This window comes from Poeciliopsis prolifica, unplaced genomic scaffold (assembly GCF_027474105.1).
Source record: "Poeciliopsis prolifica strain line A6 unplaced genomic scaffold, Auburn_PproV2 SCAFFOLD015, whole genome shotgun sequence".
NCBI classification, from domain to species: Eukaryota; Metazoa; Chordata; class Actinopteri; order Cyprinodontiformes; family Poeciliidae; genus Poeciliopsis; species Poeciliopsis prolifica.
In genome coordinates, this window is record NW_026562390.1 from 9848097 (window position 1) to 9871874 (window position 23778).

The 23778-nt window shown below is 38.5% G+C and overlaps 2 protein-coding genes across 15 annotated transcripts in view; one reads left to right on the plus strand and one right to left on the minus strand.

Moving 5' to 3' along the window:
* dnm1a (dynamin 1a) overlaps nt 1–6197 on the plus strand; it is a 47888-nt gene extending 41691 nt beyond the window's left edge. For 4 of the 9 annotated variants that reach the window (XM_055040094.1, XM_055040085.1, XM_055040091.1 and 1 more), the window contains 4 exons: nt 673–843; nt 947–1188; nt 1478–1681; nt 3729–6197. In XM_055040094.1, the coding sequence (XP_054896069.1) occupies nt 673–843; nt 947–1188; nt 1478–1681; nt 3729–3759 (648 nt within the window). In that variant the 3' untranslated portion in view covers nt 3760–6197. Of the gene's footprint in view, nt 1–672; nt 844–946; nt 1189–1477; nt 1682–1784; nt 1822–2410; nt 2449–3728 lie in introns of all 9 variants that reach the window. The other 5 variants (XM_055040087.1, XM_055040088.1, XM_055040092.1 and 2 more) reach the window with 4 other exon arrangements.
* Nucleotides 6198–6579: 382 nt separating this feature from the next.
* On the minus strand, nt 6580–22991 carry golga2 (golgin A2). 6 transcript variants are annotated; one of them, XM_055040455.1, is made up of 28 exons: nt 22916–22991; nt 21355–21495; nt 20207–20275; nt 19313–19465; nt 18996–19042; nt 18297–18360; nt 17637–17690; nt 17175–17255; nt 16599–16637; nt 16415–16477; nt 15862–15955; nt 15642–15748; nt 15410–15468; nt 15095–15236; nt 14862–14951; nt 14252–14359; nt 14078–14165; nt 13822–13964; nt 13469–13687; nt 13129–13242; nt 12720–12944; nt 11896–11995; nt 11104–11192; nt 10761–10989; nt 10437–10595; nt 10249–10355; nt 9911–10100; nt 6580–9440 (listed from the first exon to the last, which is right to left on the minus strand). In XM_055040455.1, the coding sequence occupies exons 1-28, from the start codon at nt 22961–22963 to the stop codon at nt 9166–9168; spliced, it is 3297 nt and encodes a 1098-aa protein (XP_054896430.1). In that variant the 5' UTR covers nt 22964–22991; the 3' UTR covers nt 6580–9165. The 6 variants fall into 6 exon arrangements, with proteins under 6 accessions (XP_054896430.1, XP_054896429.1, XP_054896431.1 ...); XM_055040454.1 differs by having other exon boundaries at nt 10437–10598; XM_055040456.1 differs by lacking the exon at nt 20207–20275 and having other exon boundaries at nt 10437–10598.
* Between the last annotated feature and the right edge of the window lie 787 nt (nt 22992–23778).

The window sequence follows — 23778 nt, forward strand, 5'->3', positions numbered from 1 at the left end:
AGTAAAGGTAGCCCACATTTTCAACAACTGTAGGTATTTCAAAAATACTGAGGATACTTAATATGAAAAAGAAATCATCATAAATTCAGGAAACATAATTGTGTTTGCTCAGTAGGGGTCGAGGACATTGTTTTATTTTCTTGTCAAAGTAATTAATGCATAATTAATTTCAAATATTCACAGCAAAAATGAAAGATTGCAATCCTGTTACAGAACTCAAATAAATCTAGTAAAGACATTTATTGCAGTCTAAAGAAATATACAACATTGTTATTATAGATACCTCCTTCTAAGCTTGATTTAGCTCTATATACTCCTACATGCAGGGATTTTCAGCACGCAAGTCGAACAAAATTTTTTAATGTAAGTTATTTAAGTGCTGCCGTGCTCAATTATAGCTATGGTTGAAACACCCGCATTAAAAGTGAGACACCAATAAAATTCCCTGCAATGCTGGACCAAAACAAACTATTACAGCTGATTCATTTGGACGCAGAATGACCTTTTGCTTGCATTGTTTGCATTTGAGGTTCGGTGTGAAGAAACGACACGTTTTCAAGCTGCAAGTTGACAAAACATCCAGAGAAAGCCACCGTCCTCCCTTCCACGTGTCTGATTTGTGGTTTTTGACCGTCCTGCTTCCCGTGAATCGTCTCTAATCCGTCTCCGCAGAGCGAAGGCAGCGATGAAAACGGCTCAGACAACTTCATGCACAGCATGGACCCTCAGCTGGAGCGGCAGGTGGAGACGATCCGCAACCTGGTCGACTCCTACATGGCGATCGTCAACAAGACCGTGCGCGACCTGATACCGAAGACGGTTATGCATCTCATGATTAACAGCGTGAGTCGTCAGCGGGACTCCTGCGAAAGTAACAAAAGCTTTTAAGATTTAAAAGTGCGGAAAAAAAGTCATTTTAAATATTTTTGCTCTTTTTTTTTTTAAGACAAAAGAGTTCATTAATGCTGAGCTGCTGGCCCAGCTCTACTCATGCGGTGACCAGAACACTCTGATGGAGGAGTCTCAGGAGCAGGCGCAGCATCGCGATGAGATGCTCAGGATGTACCACGCCCTGCGGGAGGCGCTCAGCATCATCGGCGACATCAGCACCACCACGGTGAGCACGTCAATGCCGCCTCCAGTGGACGACTCCTGGCTGCAGGTCCAACGCGGTGGATCCGGAGGAAGGTATGTAAATGTGAAATAGTTTGAATCTTTTCTTAAATTGCGTATTCTGCCCCTTGCAGTGGTTGCAGGTTTCTTTATGCAAATTAACTTTTGACAGGTGGGTTAACTTCAAAACTTAAAAAAAAAAAAAAAAGAGCGAGCTAAGCAACTTTTTCAGAAAAAACAAAGAAACTAGCATTTTAAAGTTTTTATGCTGTGAGTATATAATTCAAGCCTCTCCAGAAAATCAATCAAACCGATCAAGTCGGTACTAAAAACTCCCTGTTTCCCGTCTCCATTACTTCTCCAGGTCCCCAGCAACCAGTCCGACTCCAAATCGCAGGGCTCCACCGGGCCCACCAGCTCGCCCTGGCTCCCGTGGGCCCCCACCGGGGCCTCCTCCTGCTGGGGGCCCCCCTGTACCGTCTCGCCCTGGAGCATCTCCAGATCCTCACGGCGGGCCGCCTCCCACCGTGCCCTCCCGGCCTAACCGCGCGCCCCCAAGTGTGCCAAGGTGAGCAGAAACACGAGAAGCCTTTTAAACCCAGGAGCCCCCAAATGGAAACATGTTGCAAAACGTTGGACGTTCAACCCATATTTATGATATTCTATGTCAGGGGAATGTGAAGATGCCTGGATGAGGGAATAAATGAGGTAAATCAAACTAGAGAATACTGCTTTGTGATAGAGGATAGTAGATAAAATAGGCAGATGGTTAGAAATCCTTAAGTAGATACATTTTAAGTGATACCGACTGCATTTTTTCCTTTCATTTTGTAACTGAGTGAACTTTAAACACAATAATGCTTCATCGGCTACAAATTACGAACAACTTATTATTTGCACCCATGCTTATGTCACAGCAGATAATTGTTTTCGCCTGGTGTCCATGGCCTCTATGTTTCCCTTGTGCTTTCCTGTATTTGTAATTTATGAACGTTTTTAAAGCTAATTGTTTTAAAGCCACTTGCCTCTTGTTCCTACTGTAGAATCGAGAGTCTCTGTGCAAAGCTCTGTTTGGGAAAAAAAGCCCAAACATTGACTAAAAATCTCTTTATGGATCTTGAACACGGGTTTATTCTTAAAGAGAGCTGCGCACATGCATCGCTCGCCTGCCCCCTTCACTGTAACTCTTTGCATTTGTTCTGTCTCCCTGCTCCTTCCTGTCCTTCTCTCTCTCTCTCCCTCTCACACACACACACACACACCTCTGTCACACACGTAACTACGGTTCCTCCTGCAGAATCACTATCACTGACCGATGAAGACTAACGTTTCTCGGTATGTTGGTCGCTGTGTGTCCCCCTCATGCTCATCGTGTTCACAAAACTCCTCGGATTTCATCTTTTTGCTGCATGGCATTTTTTTTCTCTCTCTCTCTCTCTCTCTCTCTCTCTCTCTCTCTCTTTCTCGCACTTTTCTTTTCTCAGAGCTGTGCATGAATCTTTAGGAGTTATTCATCCGAACCAGGTCACAGGAAACAGAAAAGTGTGGGTTACCTTTAGTGCCCAGGAGCGCAGCTTTTGTGCTTTTTCTTGAATTTTGGTTGTAAGAACCATGACATCCCACCTGTCCTGTGATGCATCTCTGTTGGTTGGAGAAAATGCACAACAGAGCGACACGCAGGCTAACCCCTAGTCGGATGTGCAGTCGCAGCATCTTCATTACGCTCTTTGTTTCCACAAACCAGAGAACTGAGAACTCTGTAATGATGGTGGTACTTTTGTGAGTTATCCATGCGCAACCCGACAAGATCCAGTTCTGAGCAAAGGAATTCACAACCCTTGAAGCTTTTTTACATTTAATCATGTCACATCAAAACAACTGTTTCATGGAGATTTGATGTTGTTGAGCAGAAACTAATGCGTAGCTGCGTAGAAGGAAAATTATACTTGCATTTTAGATTACAAAATTAAAATGTTATGTATTTGTATTTAGCGCTCCCTTTCAGAAGTGCTTTGGATTTTATCTCCACCACCTTTGCACAAATGAAGACTAAAATATTTTTCAAAGTCTTCTTTGAAAAATTCCTTAAATACTGTCAGACTGAATGGAAATTTTATGACAGTCCAGAGACGATTTCAATTTTTCAGCAGTTATCTCTGGGACAACTGTAAACAGAGATTCAATTACACAAAGTTGGGCTCTATTTGCCACTCTGGTTGCTTCACTTAAAATTGGCTTACTACAAACCCACCACACAACTTTCAGGTTTTATCTGCAAAGCTTTTTGAAAACAAGTCAATTTCCTCCAACTTGACAATTATGCTCGACTTCGTCTTGGACAGTCACATAAAATTCCACTAAAATTTGAAGAAGTTATGGTTCTAACCACAAAATATGACCTTCAAGGGTGTGGATACTTTTGCAAATCACTGCAAATAGTTGTGCCGGTCTGTGAAGTCATTTTGTGCACCTGGATGAATAATCCTTGGAGAACCTAACTTAGTCCAGGGAGTCGGTGAAGAAAGCAAAATAGCAAGAAACCATCCACTTTATGAAGAACAATCTGATCTCTTGTCTTCTCTTTATGTCTTTCCCTCTCTGTTTGTCCGTGCCAGTCGGAGACCCCCACCTTCTCCAACACACTAGACCCCAGAGCTCCTTCCTCCCTCCATTATTTCCCGAGAGAGAGTCGCTTCGGACAACGGCGCCACCTTCCTCTCGTCTACCGCCTGGTCTGACCCTCCTGTTCCTGCCCCTGTGCCCCCCATCCCCACCCACCCACCCACCCCTCTGTTTTCACACAGAGAAGCAAAATACTTGAAAGCATGACTTACGTACAACTTTGTTCTTCACAGCTTAATCGCAGAGACCATGAAATGATCATATTAGACAACTGAGTCAAAGTATTGTATATCCACGCAAGTTCAGAGCAAAGTGCTTCCCCTCTTCTTATATCAAGAGGGGTAAACATCTGCAAGTTTAGCATGAATCAACGCCTGAGCTTTTCTAAAGCGTCGTCTCAGTCTGAACATTTGTTTCATTTACTTTTATCAGAATTTCTTCGCTCACCTTTGTTTTGAGGAACAGAATGATGTAAACCAGGGACATGGAAGCATTACATTATTCGATTTGAAGTTTTTGCACATAAATGTCATATTAGTAGCGTGGTGCATGCTTTGAGATCGTGAAAGATTTACTCCATCTTTTTTTTGTAAAGAAATTAGGAAAAATTGTTTTTCTTTGCAACATTTGCTGCTCAGTGGTAGAAGGATTTCTTTAAGAGAGGATATGCAAACTAAATTCAGTCTGAAAATATGTTAATTTGTAATTACCCTCCAAAAAGGAAAAACAACAAATTTTTATCATCTCTGTTTTAACATACTTTCTTCTCTGGTTGATGGAGTTTCTTTTTTGATCTCTCGTCCTGCCAAATTAGTTCTTGTTTGATTTTTCTATGTTCCTTGAACAGTTTGGTCAAACAAGGGTGGGCCATTTCATACAGATGCCCCAAATACCATTTTCCTTTCTCTCTCTTTTTTAAGCTAATGCATGCTTTCCCACTGTCCAAAACTATTAAACAGCAGCACCACCCAGGTGAGGAAGACGTGGTTGACATTTGAATGCTTCAATTTGAAAAACCTGAATGGACAAAAGTCTCCTTCGTTTTTCCCTTTCATTCTCTCCATCGTTCTCCTCTGCTGTAAAGCAGAAGTCAGAATCACGTCGTGGACCCTCTGATTTTGCCAGTCGCACACTTCAGAAAGTTTCACTGTTTATGTTCTTACAAAGCTGTGTCACATCCTCTTCTTAAACTCCTGCTCTCAGACGACCTATGCAAAAGACAAAAGTGGTTTCTCAGTCTTTTTATGGCAAAAAAATGCATCTAATGTAGTTTATTTCCCCTTTTTGTTCCTCTGCTTATCAAGGCATTATTACTACTGCTAAATTTTCTAGATGACCTTTCCCAACTTTCTTTTAACACTCTTGCCAATTTGCAAAGTATAGGCGCATGGTAAGAGATTTAATCAACCTGAAGTGGGCCACGTTCCAGTTCGTCAAAACCATTCTTCCTTTCCACTGGTGAATCATGTACTTTTTATTCATTTATTCCACTAAAGCAAACTGGAGGTTATTGCAGCAACATGTGAGAAAGTTTCAAGAGGTCTGAATGCTTTTGCAGCAGCACCGCTCCTAAAACTGAACAAAACGAGACCAGAGAAGGAGACTTTGTGACCTGAGTTGTTTCTTTAACTCTTTATGTCGAGTATAAATCAAGATGATGGTCTAGTAACTGAGGTTAGTCAGGTTTGAGCACACGATGCCTCCAATGTTAAATTAAGCAGGAAAAAAAGAAAAAGAAATGTAATATATTCAAGTTGCTGATCTGCCGTTTCTTCTTTCTCTTTTTTCTCCTGCTCTGTTTTCTCTCAGTGGTCACGGGGGTGAGTGAGAACATGCATTAAGTACCACTGCTTGTGTTGCTTGTGTACCACATTACTGAGCAGAAACCACCTTTTAATCCCTTCCTTTTTCTGCCACTGAGCTCTGCTGTCAGTGTCATGCGTTGTATTTTGACCCCAAACACAAACAACCCACTAGCCTTACCTTCCACACATCTTTACCCTGTGATCATAACTAGAAAAAAAAATCACCTATTTGTTCATCTCTGATCTAAACATCTGCAAAGCAAACGTGAAGTCATATCTCATTTAATTTATTAATGTGTTATGTATTCGTGTGGTGCATTTTACTAGACATGTACTCTCTCCTGTTTAAATAATTTAGTCTACATTGTATGCAACATCAGAATATTTAAACCATGAGTAAATGAGCATAACAGAATACTTGAAAAATAATAAATCATAAAAAATAAAAAATAAAAAATAAAAACTGTGCTGTAAAAGGATGCTGACAGGTTGATACTTTTGTTTCCGTCAGGGAGGATGTGTTTGTGTTTTCTCTCTGAATTTATAAAACGTTAAACAGACGGACGCTGTGTGTAAACTGGCTGATGTGAAAGAAACTGTAAGGTTATCCTGGAGGACTGCTGTACTCTCAACTACATATTAAAAGACCTCTGTGTACTTTGGTGTTTATTGTTTTTCTCCAACATTTGGCACTTTTTATAAATAATGGTCACAAAGTTTTCCATGGTAAAAGTAGGAAATAAAAGCTAAAATTGGTAATAAATGAGTAAAAATAAAGATACAGTATGCCATATAAAGATTTAGCTTTATATGGCATACTGTAGCTTTTATAATTTAGCTTCATTAGAAAACTTGCTGCTTAGTAAGAGTCTAACCTATTTTTAATCATTTTCTGTTGGAATAAAGAATATGAACACATAGTTGTTCTTAAAGAGGTATTAAGGTTGGCAAAACTAGTTTATGTATTTATTGGAAAAAAAAATGTGATTATAATACCAAACAACTTGATGAATCCCAACAAAAAGTAAATCCACAGGGCTTCAGTTGCTCAATCAGTTTTATTCAGGAGGAAAGTATTATTCAAGAGAGGAGAGAAAAAAAAAAGCTGGGTTTGAAGCAGTACTCAAAAATCAGGCTTCTCTGTGATCCTTCATCCTAAACTCACTTCAAGTTTATATTAAAACTGATTAGATGAGATACTAGCTTACTCCAAATAAATATATATTTTTTCATTTTGTTGATGTTTGTAATAAACCACAGCCAGTCAGTAACGGCCAACATCCCAACTCTGCACAGACAGACATACACACAACCCACACAGCCCACACAGCCAGTTACTGTTGGCAAAGCAGCTTCTCCCAGAATCCCCCTCCACACATCAGGCATGAATATACAATATATTACACAGTTACAGTATATACAACACCTCTTTTACAATAAAGACAGTTTTTCTTGGTGTCAATCACACATGACATCTTTAAGCAGTGAAGTAGGAAATCATTTCATCCACATTGTTGATTTCACACAACTTGGAGGTGGGAGGGAAATGCAGATTGTATTTTGCATTTTCTGTTGGTAGGACCACCCAAAAACAAAACAAAACAACAACCTTCAAATAAAAATATATATATTAAAACTAAATCTGAAGATAGAAAACGTAGGGGTTCTTAAAACAGTAATGTGTTTTTACTATTGGTGGTTTTTGCAATTCCTGTAACTGTACCCATACATTTTTTTTAAAATAATTTACTGGTTTTCTTTGAGGAGTGAGCAAAAACTACCACATTCTGCACAACCACTTTGCCTTCTGATACTTTTGGCAATAAATATTTTGTGTACAATTTCAAAGCTTAATAAGTGAGAGCCAATATAAATGGGTCTCAAATTAGAAATGCTCCAATTTTGTTTAGTCAAAGTTATAGGAAGACGATCTGCTTTGAAAGGAAAAAAAAAACAAAGTATCTATTGCTACTCTCTAAACACAAGCCAGAGTTGCATTATGTTGAGATTCTCTCTAATTCCTTGCTTTTAATGCCCAAAAGAGATATATTCACAATTGTTATTACCCAAGTCCTATTGCCGAATGGAGATGACAAATGTAACATTTTTTCATGAGTTCAATACTTTTGCTTTACCCAATTGGTCCCTCACCTATGGAAAAGACTTTTTAAAGTTTAAGTTGTCCTATTTAAATCCCATGGCCATATTCTGAGTGCGGCAAAGCGCACACTAGCAATTAAATTCAGGGGAATCCTCAGCATGAAGCTTCATAGGACACCCCGTCCTCTTTCACTGTAACTCCAAACGGCCAGACGGCACAGAGTGAGCTGTGTGAGAAAGCTTTGTACAGATTTAGTGCAATTATACTTGTATAGTCTAACAAAATTTTACAAAAGCAAAGTAGAAGAGATGCACTTTTGGCGAAGAGAAAATCTGGATTCCAAGCAAAAAATTCACTTACACAACCTCAGGCATTCCAGTTGTCAAAGATGTGTATTGAATCCTTTGATATGTAAAACTACACATGAACGTAACAGAACACAACAAGCTCTGGAGAATAGTGTCCCAAACAAAATACCCCATGAAAATAATTTTTTAGCTGAGACGCTCTGTTGAGGAAGAGAAGAAAGTGGCTGGAATGTGAAACATGTCTGTGGTGAAACCAGCAAAATGCCTCATAACACATGTGGTAATATAATATCTACCAAAGAAAAGACAAATTTAAAGAAATAAGTTGGGAAGAAACCTTTAGCACAGCGACCCAAGCTTTCAGAACAGAGGTGTGTTGTGCCTTCAACGTATTTAGTCATTGTTAAACTTCAAGGGGTCTGTTAAATTGCATCCATGCCCATTTTTCACCTGATCAACCACCAGTTTGTAACGGTGTTGACATCTCAGTCTAAGCACGTTTAAAACACATCGACACAAAATAGATTTCACAAGTATTGACATTATGTAATGTACAAACATAAGAGTTATTTTCAGTGTTTGAAGTAGGAAACAAAGGAGATGAATGTAGTTTTTTAAATGGTACCAATCAGCAACACCCACTTTAACTTCCTGAACTTGATAGTGTAACTTCAAAACTGAACGGCACAAAGTTTCACGCTGACTTAACTTTGCCCTACAGCTCTCTGCATTTAATGTTATTCCAACCAACCAGATGTCTGCTCTCTGCACCCATCTCCTCGGATTTCACATACATTTAAAAACGTGGGTTTATTACATTCAAATCTGATGCTTTTGGCATAAGTACAGTGAATTGAAACTGATTTTTGCACAAGAACTGCTCATTTTTAGCAGCTCTTTGAGTGCTGTACCAGCAAAAGGGGGCAGAATATATGGCCCAAATATTGCACATGTATGAGATAAGTGACAAAAGGAGGATGGGGTTTAAAAACTGCAATAAGGAGATTAATCAAGTTTTGTTTTTGAATACTAATCATCTCCCATCTGTAAAAAAAAAAAAAAGACAAAGCAAAACAAGGGGGGACAAACTGAACGAGGGGCCATTTCAGTGTAACTGGGTGAGACGGTTGTTAAAATGTCAAACTTCTTGAGATGTGTAAATATGTTCATCAAGCTACAAATCATTCAACCACAGAACCTCAGTCACACTCTGGTCTCACACCACCAGGATCTTTACTTCATCCTGTTTGTCGGGCCGGTAAAAGAAGGGGATGCAGGGATTTTCGCCCAGGAAAGGCAGTGACCGTGGAGCTCCCTGCGGGTTCTGGATCTCCTGGAGAAGCTGCATGATTTGCTGGGCGGTGCCGTCCTCTCTGGGCACCAGAGGTTTGGACTCAGTCTGAACAGAACTAGATAGTAATGTTTGGGATGAGGCAGCTTCTAGACCTTGTAGTGGGGAGGGCTCAGAGAGTGGGCTGACCTCTATGGCTTCTGTAGAGAACAACACATAAAGTTTCAGGATTATAAAGTCGATTAGAAAACACATCAAATACACTAGAGATGCACTGAGAGGTTGGCTGGTGACTGAAATATGTTGATTTTAACCTGACCAGTGTTTTTCAACATAGTAAATGAACCACATAAAAAAACAAAACAAAAAAAATATACTACCAAGTTAAATGACACTAATGAGCACAATTCCAACAAACTCAGTTATGCATTAGCACAAAAAATGCTGGGATTTTAAAATTTTGTTGAATTTACACAATTGTGAAACTGCGAAAACTGGAAGGTCAGATTGATGTAATTTAGCGCCTGCAGTCTAGGGAGCCACATAAAAAGTAAAGGTGGGGCAAATTGACCCATGAGCCTCCTTTGTATTACTGGTCATTAATCCTCTGACCTCCACAGACATGAAAATGCAAAGTTTTAGTTTTATGATTCGGTCTGCTTGCTCTTACCTGCTCCATCGACAGCATTAAGCTCATGCTTATGTGCTTGCTGCTGTAAGTGAGAGTGCTCCTCCCCAACAGGAAGCAGGTCGGGGTTCGCTGTTCCCATGCCGGCTGCAGCTCCAGTGTAACGATTGTACCAGTCGTTCCTCTCGGCCACAAGCCTCAGGACAAGATCCTGCAGCTCTGCCAGTTTGGCCTGATGGCAAAATGAAACAAATTATTATTACTGCTGGCGCAAAAACTGATTTCAATCTTTAAAGTGATTGAAAGGACTTTTATGCTGATGAAATTCTTTCAGAAAATATTTAAATGTGCCTCTCCATCAGAACTAATCAGTACAGAACCTTCATCTCCTCTTTGTCCTGGGCCAGCATGTTGATATACTGCTCTTTCTCCTGGTGCTTCTGCTTCATTATGGCCCGCTGACTTTGGTACAGGGCGATGTACTCCCCTTAAAATAACAATGAGTAAAAACAAAAATTAAATTAATCAACTATAAATCTAACATTTTTAAAAAGCAAGTAGTTCGTACCTATAGTGTCCGTCTCTCCACTCAGCTGGATGCAGCGGTGCTCCAGTTCCTCCACCCGCTCCTTCAGGTCGGCTTTCTCCTGCATGAGGGAGGTGAAGCGCTGCTGGAGCTTCTCCATCGCAGCTTGCAGCGCCTGATGAACTTCAACTGGGACTCCTTCTGCTGAGGTGGCATAGAGGATACTGAGAGTTTACATAGTGACCAACCCGTCATAGCTATAAACAAAACAGTGTGAGAGCCAGCAGGTGAAACTAATTTACAGAGCAGTGCCACATGGTACTTTCACAAAAAATATAAACACTGAAAATTGTTCATTTTTCTGACCTGAATGCTCATGATTGTGCTCGATGTGACTGTGTTGTTCCTGACAATCATCGTGCTCATGACCGTCTTCGTGAACAGGTGTGTAGTTGTGGTGTTGCTGCTCCAGTCTCAGGGCCACGGCCGCCTGTCGCCGGGCTGCCATGTGGAGCCTGTGCTCCTCCTCCAGCTGCCTTCTGGCTTCGTCCCTCTCCGCTTCCACTTGAGCTAAAGCCCCACGGATAAAATCCTCCTGTTGAAAGAATGAAAAAGTGTGATATAGAAGACCTAACATGGGAAAAAGAAAATCACTATCGAATTATGTAAATCAGGTCAGACACAATGTGACTTCTATCTCTGTACCTACCATCTCTTTCTGGCTCTCAAAGTCTTCTGGGATAACAATTGAAGACTTTGTAGGACTCTCCTCTGCTGATTGGCTTTCCACTCCATCTCCTAAATTACATGACAAAGTAGAACAATAAAAATATTTGATGTATATAACATTTCCCATCTTGCAAATAATAAGTCAGTATTTATAGAAAGTCCTGAGTGGTTCCAGCTATCTGCTTATTGCTCGGATAAAGTGTCAGTTTCATTAAAATTACACAAGCTACTTCACAATTGGTCAGACGTTTCACATCATGTTTCACATGAAATTATTCAACTCCCACCACAAATGAACTTGCAGCTGTTTGCAACAAAATCAACCAAGTACAATTCAAATAGCTCAACACAACTTATAATAAAAATAGGTGACTACTGGCCTCGAAATTGTCTTTTTAGTCCTTGGTGAAGCACCTTTTAGCTGTTTTAAAGCCATTCTTAGGCAGACAACAACTTCTGGGAGCGTTCACAAGGGCGAACGACTCTGGTTCAGAAATATAGTTGAAGTTTGAACGTTCCGAGATGATTAAAAAAATTCAAATCAGACGGATTCCAGATGAATTAATCAAATGTTCTGAATACCAAATGATGGTGAACTCTGAAACATTCTTGGGATTACTGACCCTTTAAAAGGTCCATTAATTCAACTTAAATAACATTCATTAAACAATGTTAAAACTGGATTATGTAATGTATACAAGACTGTAACACACTAAAGAAGAATATGAGCACAAAAAGAAAAACACTGCACGAATACAGAACAAACCCATACCTTGGTCTCTGGATGTCACCACAAGAGCTGAACTGTTGAGCAGCTCTTTTAGCTCAGCCTTCAGCTGTTCGTTGTCTCTGACCAAGTGCTCCAAATGCTTCTACAAGAAGAAACAAAGGGTATCTTTTAAAACTAAAATTTGTTTATGTAAATGTTTAAACACTAAATGTGCTATGAGTAAGCATTTTGAAGTGACAGTTCAGCCTCAAAATTTGATGCAATTATTCAGAATCTTATCTGCACAACTATTACAGCACCTTAAAATACCTGGCTCAAATCAAAATCCTGCCTCATATACAGAATTGGTACCTTAAAGGTGACCTACTATGCTTCCTTGAAATAGTATAGCTCTATACAGTGATAGAAAACATGTTCATTATATGTTTTGCACATAATCATCATTAGATAAAGAGACTTTAGTCTAGTCAGTTCTTTCTATTCTGAGCTCCTTTCAGAATGGATCAAGGGCTTTTAGTCACTTCAAATCCAAATAAGCTGCTGAAGGCCACTTATTTGGCAGGACGGATTGAACTGCTGTGACTCTTTGATTTGCACAAAAAGTGTTTATGTTTTTAGCCTTTCTAAGAAACAACCAAATTGTGATTCATTACAACTCAACATTTACACTCGCATGTGGAAATGGCTGCAAATAGATGCACAATTTTACAACCATACAACTTTGAAAAGCAGACGTAGAACCTTTTAGAAGCAGTTGAGTATACAAAAATGTGAAAAAAGTGAATTTTGCAGAATAGGTCTCTTTTAGGCAGCTGAGGTGGGTAAAAACCTTGGTCATGATTTTAAAATTCAGGGTCCGAACACACCTCTGCTTGTTGGAGCTGATTCTGGCTGACATCCAGCTGTGTACGGCTGTGACTTTCATCATGCTGCAGTCGATCCATGAGCTGGGTCTGATGCAGAAACTGTTGGTGGAGCTGTTCCCTGTCTGCAGCCAGGGCCTGGTAGGCAGCACAGTACTGCTGCAGATGGGCCACCACATAGTCTCTCTGCTCTAGAACGCCCTGCGTCTCCTGACATTTTAGCTCCAGCTGGAGGCAACAAAAGAAAAATGTACATTAATCCATACAAAAATGTTACTGCTTTGAAGTAATGACAGTAAGTTTTAATGCTTACTAAGAATAAACTGCAAGGTAATTCTCAGTTTTAATACTTGTATCCCCAAATATACATATATATGAAACTGCAAGGCTTTAACAGATGTGGGTGTGTTACCTGCTCCTTGACGTTGTGCAGTTCCTCTTGTAATTCCCCCATCCTGCGTGCCAACTCCTTTTTCACATGTTGCTCTGACTGGATTGCAGTGGTCAGCTCCATATTCTCATTAGTCTGTCATAATGATGGAGTAACAGGAAACTTGGATTTAAAACAAGCTCTCAGTCACTTATATGAAGCACTAAAGTAATGGATGGGCTTCATTAATTTAAAATTTTAGAAAGCAACAGTAGAAAACAAACACAAGAAATGGAAACACAGGAGCATAAATTCAATGCTAAAGGAGACAAATGAACAAAATAGGATGACCAGAGTAGTGGTAATATATTTTTGGCCTCACCAGTTTGACAAAGCCATTTTGTAGCTCGGCCAGCTGGTCTTTCAATGTGCGGTTCTGGGTAAGAGCTCGGCTAATCGTGGCCTTGTCTGACTGGACGTCCTCCAACATGCGTCTGCGGTCCTCTTCCTCCTGAGACCGGCTCTCCACCTGCCGCTCCAACTCTTCCAGGCGTGACTCTTGCTCCGCACACAAGCGACTTAGCTGCTCGTTATCTCGAAGCTGGGGGAACACCAAATATATATATAAATATATTTGGTCTCATTTTCAAATATCAGGAATAATTGACCCATGTGATACAGGATTTGCTATTATTTATCCATCCACATGTTTAAATAAAACAACTGAATGCACACCTGAGCCTGGTATTGAGCAGTAATGGCATCTTTCTCTTGTTGTAAACTACTGAGGGCCTCCTGCAGAGCCACCTCTGCCTCTGATGGTCCTGAAGGTTGAAGCTCAGCATTTTCCTGGGCTTCCTTCTCCACAGACAATAATGCTGTAAAGGAAATAATAACACTTAACAAGCACTCCAATGTTATGGTTTGATTTCAGTTAACTGTGGTGTGGATGCTGTTTATTTCCCAATAAAACTGAGAAAACAAATCTCACCCGCAGCATTTTTCAGCTCTACAATGCTGGCCTCCAGCTCTTGGACTCGGTTGATGTTTCTGTCTCTCTCCTCTGCTACCAAAGCAACCTTCACACAGAAATTAAAATAAATCATTTCACATGGTTAAATTTCCAGCAGTACAGCCCGACATAGAATACATTTGATCATTATACCTGTGCAAGCAGCTGCTCGGTTTTGTCCTTCCACACGCGGCCCTCCTCCTGGATTCGTTCCACAAAGCGATCTCGCTCCGTCTTGAGCTGGGCTATAGACTCCAGAAGCTACAACAACAAATATATGCAACAATTTTAGTCGACGTTGGTCAAAGTTAACCTTTACGTTTTTAAATAATCAAGTTTTGAATGAGACAAATGTTGTTCCTGCCTTTTATCGTAACTGATGTGCTAATTTCAAATTAGCAATCCTTCAGTGGGACTTTTCAAATTTAACCAAATTCAATGTATTTGCATATTTAAACAAACAAACATTACTTCATTTTCCACTCTACTTTATAAATCAAGTAAGACTTTAACATTAAAATCTAGGAGCCAACCTCTGTTACTTTGAATCATCAACTGTATTTGACGGTGAATTTGTAATTTGTAACATAACAGATTACCTAATTATATTGAGGAGGCGAATTGTGGATGATATTAATGAAGGAGAAATTCTGTTGCTGCAGATAAAAGTTTATGCAAGATGATAAGGTCTACATGAAGGTTTGTAATGCCTATTTTTACCGTAAGGCTCATGATGTACATGTAAGAGGAAGATGCCTCAGACCTGGTGATTACGTGACTCCAGCTGCTGCTTTTCTTCCAGCAGCATCTCCACTTTTTGGTTGAAACCAGGGGGATCTGACTGACTGGAGTACTGGAGATAAATAAAAACACATTGATGTAAAATTTGAATGAGCAATGAAGAATAAATATCTGTTTGTATTATAAATGATCAATATAATTTAAACAGTAAAAATCAGAGCCAGATGTGATGTTCTTGAATAACTAAGCATGCACCTGTTGTAGCATGAGGTCTGCCATCTCCAGCCTCTTGTGAAGATCGTCTACCTCCAGCCTCATTGCAGCATTATCTTGTGTAATCTGTCTCAGCCGTTCAGACAGCTCAGAACTCTGCTGCTTTGACTCCTCACTTACATTGCTGTCAACACACAAACATAAATTACATCCCACTTGCCTGATACTTTCAGGAACTGCATTGCCTGAACTGCACTTGTTTGCATTAAACGAGACTAAGTTGGTGAAAACAAATTTAAAGCAGCATAATATAAAAATATAATCCTATAATATGCTCACTAATAAAAAAAAACTTACTTGAGTCTCAGCACCTCTAGCCTTAAGTTGTCTCTTTCTTTTTCAAACTCCTTGTTTTGCTGAAGATAAAATGAAAAAAACAAAACATACATTGCTTATACTTAACATGACAGCATACATTCAGCTAAACTAATTTCTGTTTGACATTTATAAATTAATTGAAAATTAATGTCATTTTAGAAGTTACAGCTTTATTCATTTGTCTCGTAACAAATTCATTAAAGTATGTTACCCTCTCAAACTGCTTCTGCTGTGTGGAGACAGTAGAGAGAGTCCTCTCCAGCTCTGAAACTCTCTGCTTCGTTGTCTGCAGACGGTTATTGAGGTCCTCTGCTTCAGCTGCAAACACACATGGAGTCAGAGCACATCATTGCAAGCGTGCAAACAGTTACTTGACCAACTGATTGTGCAAACCTAAAATCTTCCAAAAATCATTTTATGCTCATACACACCTGTTTTTTGTCGTGCAGCCTGTTGTGTGTATTGTAGTGCTGTTTGTAGCTCAGATTTCTCTGATACCAGAATCCCAATGGTTTGGATATGAACCTTGTAGGAAACAAATTTTAAAATATTTAAGTTTCCAAGAGTGGGTTTTACTTGTTTATACCACACCATTTATTTAAAAAAATAACACAAAAGCATTGCATGAAACAAAAACATGTCAAAATATAATCTTAAATGAATTAAAGAAGCAAATATTTCAAACACTTCATTATCAACGTCTGAGTTTTTGATCAAAAGCTGCTGAAAACAAAAATGCTTTTAGTCCTGTTTCAAAGGAACCAGCAGTTTTGGCACATTTCAGGTTTTCAGTTTGTTCTAGTGCAGAGAAACAAAATACACTGAAACCTTAGCACGCATCACTCTGAGCATTGAGGAGAAAGAGAGTTTTGGATCACATTACCATCTATTTATGGAAAAGGGACACCATGCAATTGTAATTTTTTTGCTGGTACATTTCCACAAGAATGCTTAAAGAAATCTAATTATTTCTAAGGGATTTACCTGTAACTGCTCCCGCATTGCTCCCTGCTCTTTTGAAAATTTCTGATCAAATTCCTTTCGCTCCTGAAGGCAAAAAATTACAAAATGCATGACTGACCATGTTAAAGCTCAAAGGCATAGATCATAAAAGATGGAATTGAGTAAAACATGTTCTCCAGGTAGGAAAATGAGAAGAACTTCCAACCTTCTGCATCTGATCTGTGAGCTCCTGATTTGTATGTACCTGCCAAGACAACATAGTGTAAAATTAGGAATAGGAGAAAAAAAAAAGAAAGAAAAAAAAGTAATCCAATAATTAGTACACTATTCTATCTTAGGAAATATAATAATAATTCTGCAGATGAGATTTTTTACATGCCAGCCACACAACTACTGTGCAAAGAACAAAAATAATAGACATGTTTGGTAATTCCTAATGTGTTATATTATTTAATGTTTGCTTTAATGTTATTGTAAATAGTCCACTGGCTCAATAAGCCCTGAACATCATGCAACTACAAGTGTTAAGATGCCTGATTAAAATGTGCACCCAATGGGGTGCTTATGCTATATTTAGAGGTGGAGAATGCATCTAATCCACCTGAGCAACAGATAAAAATGAGAGAGATAACAAAAGATGAGCGTGATGGCTTGGTGGTTATGATAGCATGCAAAATGCATTACAATCCAAAGCGTAATGCAAATAAATAACTGAAAGGGAGGTTGGAGAAACAATGCAAAAAGTAAGGGCACACAGGTATGCATACACACAGCTTCTTACCAGCTGGTCTAGCTTGGTATTGAGCTGAGAGTTTGTTAGCTTGCTAGATTCCAGGGCGGCTGCCAGCTCCTGGTTCCGACTCTATCACGTGCACACATGCATCCGGGAAACAAAAAAAAAAAAAAAAAAAAAAAAAAAGGAAAATAATAAATATAAAGACATGAATAAGGTGAAGGAACAAAAGTCAAACAGAGAACACAGGGGAGGAAGATAAATATTTAAAAGTGAAATATTAACATGGAGGCAAATAATATTACTGTTACAAGTGGTGGGTAATATGCTTTCAATGATGGAAAATGCCAGATGATTGAAATAAAAAAAGGCTAGTTTTAAAATATTTTGAAGGCAATTGGACTAAGCTTGGAGAAAGTAGATCCTATTCTGAATTGTGTAGGAGAAGCTCAGGAGTAAAAATATACTAAACAAATCCAAAGTGGAAAAAAAAAAAGTTTTCCATCTTACCTCCAGTTCTTCAGAAGGTGCAGCTTCCCCATTCACATATGGAGCAGATGTTGACTGGAATGATAATAAAATCACAATTTATGAGCTTTGCAACAGAACTGATGACACACTTTACATATTTGCGATCGAAAAGACAGTGTGAGAACAACATCTCCCCATACAGTCTATCTCAGCAGGAATATTAATGGATAAAATGATTAATTCAAAAACTATATTACACCCTCAAATGTTGTGCAGCAAACAACAATCCCAATTAATTTAATCACATTTGTTTTCTCATATTTTGGATAGCAACATTATCTTTACAAAGGTGAGATGATTACTCAATTAATCTTTCTCAGAACTGAGCAAATTTAACATAAAACACACTGTGATATTAACTGTTGTGTACTGTTTTCCAGTACCAAACAAAGCTCAGGAAGGATACTGTATATCTGATAAGAATGCAAGGTGATGGTGTCAGTATGCTAGGACTGGCAGAGCTGAAAATGCTTCCAGTGCATTCTTGCAAACAATAGATGCAACACACACACACACTGGTTGGAAATGTAGACGGGCAGGGTGTTTTGTTAAAACCCTAACACAGCACGACAAAGTGTGAGGCAGAAAGAGTGAGAGATGGAAAGGCATGGCATGATAGTGATGTCTGTAACACCCTACCTCAGAGACCAGACCATTTAGTTGTTGCGAGAGTTGCCGCAGGCTCTCAGTGGAAGACAATGGTCTGCAAAAATAGACGTGCCAGATGAACACAAATTATAAACTTTCCTTTTTTATGCTACAAGCAGCAACATGGGTCCACTCAAAATAACAGTGGAGAAAAGATAGCATTGCTTTTACAGAGTGTCTGAGAAACTCAAATAAGTTATGAATGTTGATAGTCAATTTTGAGCAGTGATTATGAAAAAGCAAATATGCTGAAAGAACGCCCAAAAATTATTGACATGGAGCTAAACTGAGCAGCGGCACAGCAGTGTGTTTGAGTAATAGATCAGCATTCAGTTATTGCAAAGGTGAAGTACAACCACTGACTTCAAACACAAAAATAAAACAACCTTCACCTCTCTAACTTTACTTTGTAAAAGCACTGAAAGTTGAAACAAGGACCAAATAGTCCAGAAGAAACCATATTAAAAGTACAAGACATGCTAGTTTTTCACATATAGTAGAAAAAAAGGTAAGAAAAGATAACTCCCAGCAAAAAGACTAAATAAGTCAAAACATAAAAACAAATCCTTAAAAGACAGATTACAACAAATATCAAATAAAAGGTACATCTACTAAAGTAAAAACAAATATTCTGTGTGAGATGACTGAATAAAACAAGTTAAATGACATCACTGAAAATTAAAAACGCACCTAGTTTCCTCCTTTAGACTACGGTTACCATTGGTATCTGGAAAATCCTGTACAGAGAGAAAAATTAGAAGCAGAGGAGAGTCAGCAAACACACAGGTGAATTAGTGTGCTGCAACGGCGCTTCAAAATATCACAAAATATATATATATACATTTTGGGATTTTCCTATAACTATGCCAAAAATCTTACTTATCTTAACTTCAGACAAGTTCACAAATTCTTAGGCTGAAAATGTTGTATGTTAACATGACCTATTATGGCAGCTTAGGTGAATTTTAAACGATAAAACAAGCATGCAGACAGAAAACAAGACACACCTGCAACTCAGTGTTGTGACTGACAAGCTCAGAGTTAGTAGCAGCATTAGCACTAGCAGAGTGAGACACAGACGAGTCTCTGCCAGACTCGCTGTGCAGCTCCTCTGGCAGCTGAGGAACAGGGGACCCCATGGCCTCCATGTCAGCAAAGGTCTGAGGTAACATACACAAAAATGCCAGCTCACTTTTAATATAAGATGACAAGTGTTTACAAGTATTGGGACATAAAAACCTGTCATGTTAATGCACTTTACAGTTTATATCTAAATATTAACTAAATAAACTAGAGGACAAAAAGTGTAATCCTCAAACATATGCTGTTAAATGGTTTAGTAACTAACTCTTGCAATTATGTGTAACTGTGAACTGCACTATGAACACATTGCAGTCTTATTAGTGTTTGAATGTTAATGTGTTTGAGGTGATGAAAATAGGCATATTTCAAAAGCAGACACACTCAACATCAAAGAAAAAAGAAACAAGCTGAAAAGTGAGCGCCGTTCTTGTTCACCTAGATATTCATCTGCATTGATCATTAAGCAACAGGAATCACAGCTATGTTTAGCTAAAGAATGTGCAAATACCAACCACTAACACTAAACATAAGATCAACATTTCTTAAGAAAAAACAACAATGTACTGACATGCAATAAGCAAAGAATGCTCCACACTCCAGCTGTTGAAATTCTTTATAAAATTTCTTGACATGAGCTTACAAAAGCAAAACAAGACTTGGGCTTTAATTGATTGTGTGTTTTGGTCAATGTGAAAGAATGTGAACAGCAGACAAGGCATAATCTTATACACCAAAAATGAGGAACAGCTATTTACAGAAAGAAGTGCAGAGAGGGGAGAGGACAAGGGTAAAGCAGAAAGAGAGGGACAAAGGCTCACCTGACAGTTGCCATTAGGTGGGATGACTACTCCATTGCTTTGACTAAGTGCTTTCAGAAAACTGTCAAACTACAGCAAAAAGAAACAGCAGCAGACAGAAAGAGAAGAGTGACAGGGCAGAAAACAACTCAAAGTCACAGAGAGATAAATGATAGAAGCAGTTTTAACAAGGAAGAGCTGCAGAGGTTAGTGTGTGACAAGAATAAAGCGACCACAAGATATGTTGCCATCATGTCTATAAGCTCTTTTTTCCTCTCCGTTTAGTCGTAATTAGCCCTAAATTAAACTGTATTTGAACTATCACTAAGCTTCTTAAACTTTTCAATATGAATTCTATGCAAGAAACTGAAATTAAATTTATAATTTACACTTATAAGTTTAGGCTTTCCAATCATACCAAAGAGTTGTTAAAATTAATAAGTGATATGTTGTGAGAGAGGAGAATTTAAGAAAAAAAGGAAAGGTGAAAAGATGCTTATATTTGAAAAACAATACAAATGGCATTTTTAAGTCAATGGTCATGTTTGTGACTGCTGCAGAGTGAAGTCACTGTTATTGTAACGGTGAGAAGAACGTCGACAGCTGTCTAAAGAACGGCTGTAAGGTCAAATGTCATGAGGCAGAGCCAAGTTATGCGCATGTGCTGTCTGAAAGTAGCACCACACACACGTCCTCATTAGCCTTTTTAATATGATCACAGATTGTTGAAATTGGAACACAAAGCAAGAGGCAATGCTTGATGTCGATATGCTGCTTCAATTATACTTTTGTCAAAAAACAAAACGTGTGTTTACAATAACTGGTATAGTAACCAGCATTATTAGAACTACTGTATAAAGTCTATTATACATTTCCTTTCTTATGGCTGACAATGATCACAAAGCTTTTCTATACCATCTGACATTTTCTATTTCTGAGCATATTTAAGACAATATCAAACAGAACTACTCTGCTAGCAATCTATGCCAAGAAATTGAAATTTGTGAAATTAGTCACATAGTTTTGAAACTATCAACATAATTAGTGCACAAAATACAAAAGACGAAATAGAGGGGTAAAATGCGCATGTAGCATTAGGAGGCAATCTAATCCAACAACAAAAACAAGAAAAAAAGACTAAATGAACAGAAAGTTATAGAAAAACTCACATTGTCTGGGGATTCTCTGTCTGCATCAAGTTGGTTCAGTTCCTTCACCTTTCGCTTCTTCTTGGATCCTGTTCCACTTCCTCCTCCTCCCCTTTCTCCTCCCACAGAAGCAGGAGAGCTCTTCTGTTGAAACTCCTTCAGCTGAGCAACACAATACAAAAATTAACAGGATGCAAAGAGAGCCTTTTACATTCTCTGTTTGCAAAACATTCAAGTCTTACTTTGGATATACATGTTTTATACAACTTGCAAAATATAAAGAGGGCTAGTAGGACATTAAAAAACTCTCAAACTTTACAGCAACATTAACTATGTTAAAGTAATGAATTGCTTTCATATCCTTACTTTTGCTATTGTTCCAACCACTGTTTACCATATGTATATGTATAAAATGCTGCACATATTAATTTAAAATGATGAATATACATTTGCATATTTTTAGATCTAACACTAGGCCTCTCTGCAGCTACTCCCCAAAAGTCAACAATTGATATTAAGCAGGTTTCTCAAGTTTAATTTTGTCTGGCATGAAGCAACATCAAAGCAATCTCTACTAATGCACCTTTAATCCACTTATTCTAAAAAAAAACAACAAACCAAAAACTATGCCTCTCAAACAACAGAAGCTGTTTAAAACAAACACAAAAATAAATTTTCAATCTTGAAAAAAACAAAAAAAACAAAAACAGAGACGATGTTTTAAAATACTTGAGTTGAAAAATAACATTTTAGGCGCAAGGCCTTGAAAAGTAACAGGAGGAATAATAAGGAAATCAAGTGACTAATCAATTTTAAAATGGTGTTTCAAATTTATGACCACCTATTTACAAAATATATGAGCCAAAGATTAAATATTGAGGAGTACAGTCGTCGAAATGCATTCATCCTTCTGCAAAACTCCAAAATAGCTCTTCTTCTGTCCGAGAAGAGGGGTGTCAGCTGTCAAAACAGTCCCCTTAATTCAATCCAGTTCACTATGCTAGCAAGCTAATTTTCTGGAGTTCAGTTTTATATTTTCTAAAAATTACTATTTGTAACCTCATTTCTAATGCTAATATTTTTTGCAAACGAGTCAAAAGGTTGTCAAGCTTCTGTGTTATGGTACTTCCACTCATCTGTAGCAATTTATTCGTTAGCTTTTGAGCTTGTTTGCTAATGTTAACTTTGCTTAGCACGTTGAGATTTCGCCAATGACTACATTTACGTTTGTCTTGAAAGACGAGTAAACCTTTGGCCCACAGTTGAGTTACTCGTTGAGACACTATGATGAATAGGATGTCGTGAAAACAACTTCCAACTAAGAACAGACGAAGGTTAAGGCTATCAGTAGAGGCCAGGAGACAGGCACCGGTCTTTCCTGCTCATTGAAGCCGCGATATGAGTGCGAGAGGAAGGACGTGCGACAGCGCAGAGGTCGGACGACGTGTAATGACAACACCCGTGCTCTGTCATGGAATTTATAATACAACAAGTAGAAACACGGTTGAATTAAACTTGCTGGCTAAATAAATGATGAGTATATAATGTGAAATTAAGGAAAGCCATTATTAAAGCACTTTACCTTTTTCTTAGCTGCAGCGAGTTTTGTTTGCCTACTCTGGTCGGCCATCCTGCTGCTCTGGTGGTCAAGCGACCGAACCACGTCATCAGTAAAATGCTAATAGATCCTTCTATCCTTCTATCGGTAGGGGGCGCAAATACCTCGTTATTAGAGGGCGCAACCAGTTTTAGATAAACGTCGATTTGTGATATAAAATCGGGAATAGACGTGACTGTGGATTTCATTATTATTACACTACAAGTTCTTTCTCTTCTGTGTTTATAAGCAATCTTTATTTGCAATTTTATTTTTCTTATTTTTTTCTTTGATGTTGAGTCGATATGATACAGACGTTCAGACCTGGGAACCATCTAAGAATGGACCAAATGTTGAGCCTCGTCCAGCTGGGACTGGCCTCCGACCCGGGACCGGCCTCAGAGTCGATACCTGCATCTGAGTCGGCCTCCAAGTCCCTCTGAGTTGGACCTGATATAAACTGCAGCAAAGTGCTGTGCAGCATCCATAAAAGAATAAATTAAATTAAATAATCACATTAAAACAGACATGGCAAGTAAATTAATGCCAGGCCTTATGTATGACAAAACACAAAACATTTTTACCAGGTTTAACAATGAAATGAAGTAATGTTAATTCATTTCTACACAATTTTGAGCTGTCATATTGGAGCTAAAGTAAAATTAAATAGATGAACCTTATCGTCTGATATTTTGCTATATTTTACTTGGGTAGATTTGATTTGTCACTTTCACAGCAAAATTAAAGACAATTAAACTGTCAATATTGTTGCAAATATTGACAGTTTAATCCTAAATCTTGGGATATGGGACTGGTTCATAGAACAGAATACCACGCATGTGAAGAGT